The 10,755-nt window shown below is 38.8% G+C and overlaps 1 protein-coding gene across 1 annotated transcript; it reads right to left on the minus strand.

The window, feature by feature from the left end:
- Positions 1 to 573: 573 nt before the first annotated feature.
- On the minus strand, positions 574 to 8,498 carry kcnk4a (potassium channel, subfamily K, member 4a). The gene is given in 8 exon segments (XM_056769973.1): positions 574 to 3,451; positions 3,615 to 3,751; positions 5,185 to 5,371; positions 5,558 to 5,721; positions 5,796 to 5,910; positions 6,370 to 6,602; positions 7,569 to 7,676; positions 8,373 to 8,498. Coding segments are annotated over 6 exon segments (1,644 nt in total). The 5' UTR covers positions 6,559 to 6,602; positions 7,569 to 7,676; positions 8,373 to 8,498; the 3' UTR covers positions 574 to 2,599.
- Between the last annotated feature and the right edge of the window lie 2,257 nt (positions 8,499 to 10,755).

Below are 10,755 nucleotides of genomic sequence, written 5' to 3' on the forward strand. Positions count from 1 at the left end.
GAGAGTTCAGCCACAAGCTGCTGTATAAATATACTGTGTTTGCAAATTTCAGGATGATTTAAACCGTGTTAAACTTGTTACGTAAGATATAAACAAAGAATATTTCAGGAGGATGAAGAAAAAGAGAACGGGTCTGAATTTGGCCCTCATTTCCACAGATTACCAAAAGAGGGCGACTGAAATAAGACTGAAGTCACATGATCGTGACCCAGAGACATGGTTCAGATGTTGTTCTTTCATAGCTCGGGAGATCGGATGGAGTTCTCAGATGTGCTCTATTTAAGTATGAATTTTGTCTTTTGAAATTACGAATGAGAAGTAAAAAAAGAAAAGATTCTGATGATTGTTCAAACATATATATAATGTTTGCATGCAGTATATCAAGCAAAACATACAATTATATTTTTAGTAAATTCTGTCTTTATTTACTTATGCTCATATCATTTCAAACCCAGGACACTTCCTTTCAGGAAACACAAAAACTAGATGTGATGAATGAGAATTTATGTTTCAGCATCACACAGACGTGTCACAACCCGTCTTCTCAAAAGAAAACTGAATATGTGTGGAATTTAGATCTGCAGTAGAGGGAAATGTTTTTTTGTCTAATTAAATTCATACACATGAAGGCGAGTACGAGGAGATATCCAGCTGAGAATGAAATAATAATAAAACAAAATAATAATTATTAAATACTTAATAAATACTTATGATCTATTAAATAATTATCTGTCAATTGAATCAGCAGGAAGAAAACGCATGCAATGACCTACGACTATATCTGCCCAACCAGAATATATGATTGCCCCTCCCATTCGAGCCAGCCTTGTACCGGGCCTGAATATAATACAAATATTTAACCAATTAAATGTATTACAAAGAACTCGTGACTAAACCTTGTAACTCCATTGGATCCTCAAACTCCCCCAGACTTTATTGTGACAGAAGTGCCTCTCACTTTTCACACTTGCTGCGTCCTAATTCGCATACCATCCGTCCTAAATAGTATTCGGAAATATAATTACTATGTCCCAAATCATAGTATTCTAACATGAGTATTCTCAGTTTCCGGTGAAAATTCGAAGTGTTAATCCATGGACAACTTACTGCGCGAGGGCAGAGTTTAGTGACGCTCCACTGCATTCATAAAATTAAAGAAAAGATGCTTCGCTGAATCAATAAATTTAAGTATTCAGTAAACTTTTGAAATAATGAATGAATAATAAATGCAAAGAATATATATTAATATAATAGATTCTTGACACCTAACGATTACTGTGTCGTCTAGGCACCAACGGTCACTTCTGTGTCCTGTTAGTAAGACCCAGTGCATGCATACAGTATTGCTAATTGCAATAAAATGTATAAACTTTTCCATAACAAAAACTTTACATACACGGGCGGACTGGGTAGCAAAATCGGGCCTGGATTATTCGGCCCACATCCGCCCTCCATCATTTCTGTCGATGGGGGGGGGGGTGTTTGGTGTGACGTGTTATTGCGACTCGCTAATGCCTTTGCATTGTGTGCATTCGCGTTTATAATACATCCGTCTGTCCGGCCCAAGCGTCCATTCCGGCCCCATACGTTAGCGACCCACCTGGAAAAGTTCCGGTACTCCAGATGGTCAGTCCACCCCTGGTCACGTTGGTAGGACGGCCATACTGGACTTAGACGGAATGTCCTACAGGTCAGTCCACCCCTGAGTACATACTTTTAGTGCACAAGTACGCGAATTGGGACGCAGCAACTGTCTCTGTTTGAAATGCAAGGATTAATAAAGAACTGGATGTTTGACTACATAAAGCACTTTCTTTACTCAACAAACACTACATAATGCAGTAAATAAAGGGGGATATAAATGCAAGGCAATATAAAAAAATCACTTAGCAAAATAACTTAACCTCTGTGAGTGAATGGCACAATACACCGGTTCAAGACTTGATACCACATACAGTGAACTCGAGTTTGCCTAAATATCTAAAAAAAAACACAGTCACCCACATTTCTAGACAAATCTAGAAATCTCCTTAACTCTCTGTATTTCAATAAGGCTATATTTACACACATATCTTAGATGTTTGGCATCTTTTTTTACTTTCATCCATAGTACAGTGGAGGCAGACATGAGGGTAAGAGATGGCTTCTTCGGACTCCAACGGGGTTCCCGTGAGCCAACAGCTCATGTAAATATGTCTAACCACTGGGGTTCCGGACACTCTATCACAGATGTTCGGCATCTTTTAACTCTGATGAACAACTTTGAATTTCTTTCAACGACAGGAATGAGACGACAACTTGGATATTTGACTTGTCTCCAGCAAATAAAACAGCTGGTTGGAGGAGTGCGGTTGAGGGATCTGCCATGTGGGTCGACTAGTTGTCCAAAACCCAGCTAGTCAATTTTATATTTTTGCATTTGGCAGACGCTTTTATCCAAAGTGACTCACAGTGCATTCTAGGCATAAATTGATCAGTGTGCATGTTCCCTGGGATGCGAACCCATGACTTTGCGTTGCTAACACAACCAGCCGAGCTACACGGACAGAATGTATTTTATAATACAGCATAATAATGTCATGGTCATAAGTGTTAGTTCTCATGTATTGGGTGAGGTTTGAGGCGGAGGGGTCGGAGAGTGCGACGGGGGCTGTATTTCACAACTGACATCTCTTAGAAGTCCAATGGGATGCGAACGGGGAATTTGTCTCCTAATGCTCTTCCTCTTGGGTTTACGAGGGCGATTTGGTCCGGCTGGCTTCCCCCGGTCACTAAGAGTGTCTGACGACTCATCGATGTACGCCAAGTTCTCACCGAAGAAGTCCAGCAGGGAGGGTTGAGGTGGTGAACGGGGGGACACCATAAGAACGGAGACGTCCAGCACACTACCCGCTGACCTCCGAGAGACCTCGTCTCCAGATTCCAGCTCGTCCGAGTTCCGGGAGTTTGAGTAAGATTCCGACCAGGATCCGGACGGCGTCTCAGACCCAGAGATGGATCCTGATGCCGATTCCGATCCTGATTCTGATGGAGACCCGGAAAGGGCTCTGGATCCGGGTCTGGATTGCGTTTTCGGTTCTAACCGTGAGATGGATCTCGAACCGGGTCCCTCCGTCAGCCTGGATCCTGGTCTCATTTCATATCTTGCGTCTAATCTCGAGCATGATCTGGACTGGGACATCGCTTCACATGCTGGGGTATACACAGATTCAGGCCAGACAACCAGCAGGTGCCCATTTTCTCGGATAGCGGCGGCATCTAGAGAGATCCCGTGGGCCAATCCCGTCACGTTCACCCTCGGGTGGCGGCGATGGCGACGGCGCTTCCGTCTGCGTCTGCGCTGGAGCTGAAAGGGGTCGTTGAGATCGAGTGGGACGGGAATGCGGAAGTCCATGGACATGTTCTGAATATTCTGAGTCCAGTCTGTGGCATGAGCTCTCAGCTCCTCCATCTGAAAGAGAAAACCCCAAAATATTTTTTATTATCTTGGAAGTTTTTTCAATGCAAAAATACTGGCTTCTATTTCAAGGTATTGTGCAGAGGAAACCAGACTTGAAATGCTTTCACATCATTCGTGTTAATAATATTTTGTCTGCTCAAACACTGTGTCTCACCTCCGCACGAGTCTTCTTAGACAAAACTCGTAACCAGTTTCCGATCATAGTGAGGATGGATGCAAAATAGGCCATACCAAACACTATCCACAACCACACCAATGGTTTATACAGGGGCGTGCCGTCTCTTCTGTTCTCTGGGGTAGAGGAAAGATAATAATAATATTTCACGTCTGTAATAATTCACAGGAGCCGTGTGGGCAAGTGCTTCAAAGCTCCGAGCCGCAATAATTGGAAGATTGCTGGTTTGAGCCCTGCAAAGATTGAAGCCATGAGCTGTCACCGTTATCCCCTTACAGGAACTTATTCTGGGATAAATACATCTTCTAGGAGTTCAAGGAACAGCTTTTGTGGCATGAGCATTACCACAAAAAATAATTTCAACACAAACCATGTTGACAGTGATGCGCCAACGATAGAAACCAATGGGACAAGGCATCACCAAGGACTTAAAGACAGATACAAGTGTCATTTATCTGATCAATAAAGTTAAAAAAGTATTTTTAATGGTGGGTCTTTATGCTGCGTGCCCTTTTGTCCCCTTTTGCTACTAATCTGTACATTTTCTAAAAGAACACACAATAAGTACATTGGTAAGAAGACTTTCTCCCACTTTTCAGATCAACCACCATTATTGTTGTTGTGTCGTCATTGTAATGTGAATTGAATTGATTAAAAAAAGATGGAAAAATGTCATGTGTGTCCACATATGCTGTTGCAATACATTAGTTACAATTATTCAATGATATATAAACAAGTATGCACAAAACCATAAATTATATAAAAATTAATCAGAAATTGCATATTTATTAAACATTGATAAAATAAAATAAATATAATATAATATAATATAGACATAAAACAATATAGCCTATGTATATGCATATTTATTTATATATATGTTATATAAATTATGTACAATTTATTGTGTGTCGTATCATTCACCACCAGGGGGCGATATTTGTGATGTAAAAGTGTTTTACAATAAATGCAGTTTTCACTTTTAACATAGACAAGTCAAATTTACCATGGTAAATGACAGAAATTCTTCAACATCATCACATACTCTTTCTTCACTTAATGAAAAGTTCAAATGCAAAAGTTCATCATTTTGTTTCTGAAATGATTGTTTTTTCATCAGGCTGTGAAGTTTATATGAAATGTTAATTCACTATAATGGCAAAAAGGAAGTACGGAGCTTAGAAGCTTTTGCATGTGAAGTCTTCAAGTGTTCTGTAGGTCACTTTGGATACATATGTAAAAAAAATGCAATATCTAATTACTATCTGTCTGTGCGAGATGAGTTTATCAGAAGGCTGCCCGCTCTGGTTTTCCGTTACAGAAGATTTTACAACAATTAGTGTCAAGGTTTAAAAAAGGAAAATTAGTTGATATAAATGACTGCAAATCTATGGCTGTCTGGATCCAATAACCACAAAACTTCCTGCAGTAATATAATATTGAGCTCCTAAACACAATTATCAGACTGCCACATGACATTGTAACTTAATAAAAGATGACAATTACACGTATGTACAGTAAGTAGGTAGACTTCACATGTCTTGCGCACCTGTCACATAGTCCCCGAAGCCCACCGTTGTCAGAGTGATGACCACAAAATATCCTGCTTCCAACAGACTCCAGCTCTCCACTTCCTGAAACACCATGGTCGGCACGGCGATGAAGATTAAACAGCCAATCAGGATGGAGAAGACAGCGGAGATTACGCGGACGCTGGTGGGCTTCACACCCTTGCGCTGTGGTAGAAAACAAACATAAGTTTGTAGAATTATGTCTTGACAGTCACAAAAACCCTAATGAGAAACAGGATATTTAGGTCTCTTTATGCTCCATGAATTGAATTAATATGACATGCCATTACTAACTATTCCCTCCCTTTATCCACATTATCATTGATAATCTAATAATCTCATTGTTGAGACTCACCAGAAATAAGTCTCAATCTTTGCGACAGCTTTCCGCAGCAGGGTGCCCAAATGATCTCCAACCCCTGCTAAGAGAATGCCAAACATGGGGATCCCCACCAGAGCATAAAATATACAGAACAACTGACCACCTTCAGTCTTGGGCGAGATGTTTCCAAAACCTAAAGACCACAGCAGAGGAGATCATGAAGCTCTCAATCATTCTGATATTCTGGGAAAAGTGCACCAGTCTCACCAATAGTTGTAATGATGGTACCACAGAAGAAGAACGCATTGGAAAACACCCATCTGCTGCTGAAGTTTGATGAGCTTTTGACATCCACGCCCGCCTCAATGGCATCTACCACTTTCTAAAGAGAGAGGAGAGGACAAAACTGACAAACTGTGCATAAAACTTTGCAGCCAACCGCCAAATCGCGTACGGTTTCTTTTCGATATATCGTGCAGCCCTAGTGGTGATGTTGCGAATTGCAACCAACTGTTCACTTCACCCTATCAACCCCCTCTTTCGAAGCACTACGGTGGCTGAAACAGGACAAAGATTTTGCTTCTTTGCCGAAGGATATAGAAAGAGGCTTTGTTGTGCAGATAGTCCGTTTACGGCTACTGTAGAAACAACGTGGTGAATTCCATGATAAAAACAAAACGCTTCATTATGTAAGGTCTTTATACACCTCTGAAGACATAGTTATGTATATTATATCGCATTTCGGTCAATAGATCCTTCAAAAAATGAGAAACAGGATTTTTGTATCGTACACATGGTGGTATATTAGCGTGAGAGTGTATTGCTGTGGATTTATAATGACCTCGGTGAACTCCGTCAAAATGTATGGATTAACACAGCTGTGGTTCTGTAGAAAAGCCATTCTGGAGGTCAGCAGCTCCCGGTGGGCCCATTCCTCCCTGGAGGACTCCAGCCAGCCGAACACCAGAGCTCCCAGCACCAAATACAGCAGCACAGCCGCCAGGATAGTCAACAGCGTTGAGTTGCGCATGGCTGTGTCGAGCGCTGGGTGACGTCAAACTGAAAAACACATTTCTGGATGGAAACAAAAGCTTAGAAGAGTTTTTGATTCTCATGTAACCAAGAATTAGGTCCCAACTATTTAATACTTTAAATTGAAGAAAGAGATCAAACCTGAGGAGTGACAAAGTCATCCAACAACAATGTAAAAGACTGACAGCATGACAAGACACATGTAGACTGTGATAAAAATCACATGAAAAGTATTTTTCCTAAATACATGTGTAAAAATTACTGTTGTCTTGCGTTAAAGTGAATAGGAACTTATTTTTTTTGCAGTGTTTGAGGTCTAAAAAAACTGTTTCTGTTATTCTGTTCCTCCAGTATTCATTTTCTGCAAATATATGTAAATTACAATATTTGTATTATTATATAATTTTTTGGTGGTTAACAAATCAAAAATGACCATTTTACATAAACACATGCTATAAATAGTCAATTTAAAAAACTGAAATGGTCTCTTCATTTTTTCCATGGCTGTTTATCACGTGTTCGTTTAGGTCTTAAAGGAATGGTTCACCTAAAATGATGTATTCACCCTCATGTCATTTCACTTCATGTTTCTTCTGTAGAACATAAATGATTTTTTGATGAATTTTGGTTAAACCATCCACATTGGACCCCATTGACTTCTATTGTATGGACCATAAACCACAAAGACGTTTCTCAAAGTATCTTCTTTTGTGTTTATCGAGTCATATACAAGAATTGAACAACATGAGGGTTAATAAATCAATCTTTTCGTGTCAACGGAGAAAGATGCTGCATAATAAGTATCTCCAGTCAGACTTAAACCCCTGTGAAGTCAATTCCTCTCAGGTTCACAAGTGACGTTTGTGTTGTGTTCCACTAATGCTTGACAACCAGAATGTGTTTATAAACCTTGCAGTAACATTCCTACCTTTGCATAAGTGTGGCTTACATGTCCAAATATTTCAACAGCCCGGTGTATATGTGATGTAAAAGAGCTTAAGTGTTTACCTTACAACACTCGCCTTTGCAAATCAACAGCTTTCTCGTTCTCCTCCATATCAGCCTTTCTTTTGATGTTTCCTCTGCTCAGCCTCTTTCATTGGTTTCTTCAGAAACCTATGAAACACAACAATAAACACTCTGATAATCCAAAAGGGAACCTGGAACTGACCCCAAATCAGTTCTGAGCTTCAATACGTTTGACCCAGTCCAGACACATGACAGGAGAGTGAAGGCACGGAGGTAAGAAGTCAACACATGACGGCATCAGAACAGAGCCTCTGGCACAGCTCCACATAAACAGATCTGCACTCTTCTGACAAGATCTTGATGTTCAACAGGGATTCCTAAAACGTGCTTATAAGTACCATATTTTATGGAATATATAAAGTTGTCACTTTTCGTATATGGAAACATTTTTATTGAATGCATTCTTTGGTACATTGGACTTGATACGCATTGACCTCTAGATGTTTGGAAGTAAACAAAAATAACAAGAAATGAAACGAAAATCAATGACAGGTAACATTACATTACATGAATAACTCATGAATTTTCTTTTATTAAGTAGCCTAAATAAATAGTGAACTCTTCACTGCAAACATTAAACACTTCTATTGGATAAAACGTCACTGTCTGCCATCATGGAAACAAAGATTGACCATCTTATTTGCAGATTTTAACTATTCAAGAACCTTATATGCAATCCGTTACAAATACAATTCAACGAACAAGTTTACAATATTTTCCAACACGACGTGAACTATTCACCACAGTGATGGAGATATTGAGAAGGTATTGAAGACGTCTTACCTCAGATGTGGAGTTCTGACTTGTGTGTGTGAGATCAGGAGTTCCCTTCCTCCAGCAGATGAACGTGAAGATATACAAACTCATCAGGTCTTTCCCCATTACCAGGACTTACTTACGGGAACCTGCCAACATGAGAACAGAGAAAGAGCAGAGACGAGAAGAACAGAAGGGGGAGGAGAGACGATGGCTTGGCAGAGACACAAATTATACACAAATGTAAGCTGACAGTTTATTCATCTCTACCTCGACATGTTTGAGCACCCTTCTCTAATCCTTTTGTTTCTATCTCTGTGTACTTATCTTTCATCTGTTTGCATAGAAATCACGGAGAGAGTGTCATGAAACAGGAATGTGTTTCCGTTGTTCCCCAAAATAACCTTGGACACCAGATATTCTGTTTATTTATACCTTTTAATTTCTGAGATATTGCATGTGGTTTTTCTTTCGCAGTTACTCTATAAGCTCAAGCGCACACATGTTGGGTTATAAATCCTAAATACCCGCAGTAAAATTGAGATATTTGTGCCAAAATATGATTTAGTGAAACCAAATGAAGGTATAAAATGGACAGGCAAGTGCTGAAATCACCAGACGTTTCATATATGGACCGTTTCCAAAACTTAAAAAACAAAGCACCATCATCAATACCACATGGCAATAAATAATGGCATAAAAGTGATAAAACAATATAAAATGTAACAGAACACCCTAATATATATATAACTAGTTAAACATAAAAAATATTTTAATGAAATATCATTAAATGTAAAGAATCACTTGTGGGAACCACCTTTTACTATTTTAAACAGAAAATGTAAAGGATTTAAAATAATAATTAACAATGTTATACTGTAATAGTTAATATCTTGTTAATTATAAGGGACTTTTATCATAGAAGTCTAAATAATATGGGAAATGTTACTTTCAGAACCCATTTATTTTACAGTAAGACTAAATATAATGTACTGGTGAATTATTGATAGTTAATACTTTTCTATTCACTCGTAATTTTTTACTGTATTAGTTATAGTATAGTATATATTCTATTAAAATTCCTAAACATTTTAGAAAGTATTTTAACCAAATACGACAAATCCAAGAGAATACATTTATAAACTATAAATAAATGGACTTTCACCTACAGTAAATACTGCATGGCCTCCATAGAAATACCAATAGCCTTAAAAATGCTTACGTAGTAATTTGTTCATTTGATATCTTCAAGGTTTGCTTCATTAAAGCAATAAGGCCCTACATAAATATAATCTTGCAAAAGGATTTGGATGTACTTGCATTACTGTTGCAATAATGATCTCAGCCCATTTCATCTACACACAACTGCCTCTGTAACCCCTCCTCCTGAAGACATCCAAACTTAATGTGTAAAATGACCAACAGGTTGAGGGTGTCTCAGATTGGCTAGATTATTTATATATATAAACTGCTATTAAAGGGCAGGCCACTCCATTCATTGTTCTTCTTTTTTGCAATTTACAGAGCCTAAAGTGTATGGAGGAGACATTTTATGTGTGGTAATAAAATCTACACGAACCTTTAGCGATATTATCTGTGGTGAAACAACACGTTAACATATTTGTACCGTCTCCTCATCCCCACAACCTCCTTTCATCTGTGAGCAGCAGTGCAACAGTTAAGCAACAACCTGAAACATTAAAGCTCAGAATTCAAAACATTCTCTATAAGGACTGCAGGCGGCCCTCTGGAACCAAGCAAAGCACAGAGGAGATTAAACAGAACTCTGAAGGGGCTGATGTAAAGACCCAAATGGCCTTTGCATCCTTTTAAAGCGCTGATACGGGATATCACATCCCCAGACGAGTCTTTGATTTCTGCTCCAACTATGACTAATGTTTGGTTTTTAAAAGCACAAGTGCATAACATCATGTACACGGGTTAACTCGATCTATTATTACATTATTCTCCAAACAGGTCGCACTTAAACTGTGTAAATGACTCATGACCGAAGCAGGTGTGCGTGACGAAATTATGCCAGCTGTTTCTTTCTTTCAGACCACAGAAATGCATTCGGTCTGGATTAAACATGCAGTCTCTAAACCACCTGTTCAGTCAAGAGACGAAACCAATATGTTAAAAGTGTAAATTGTCAAAGAAAACCAATTTTTAGAATCGCTCAGTGTACACAAATATAGGATTGCAGAATACTGCGATAAACCAATTAGAATCAAGTATTGCAGATTATTAAAAATTAAAGGTGTGCAAATTCAAAACTGTAAAAAAATGTCTGCATGGAGAAATGAAAGCTCAAGTTGCTTCGAGCAAATTTAACATCAGCACAGACATTTATCCCTTCAATCTTCAACCATGAAAATGACTGGAATGGCCTTGAAAATGAATCCCCTAA

Source organism: Triplophysa dalaica, chromosome 16, assembly GCF_015846415.1.
Source record: "Triplophysa dalaica isolate WHDGS20190420 chromosome 16, ASM1584641v1, whole genome shotgun sequence".
NCBI lineage: Eukaryota > Metazoa > Chordata > Actinopteri > Cypriniformes > Nemacheilidae > Triplophysa > Triplophysa dalaica.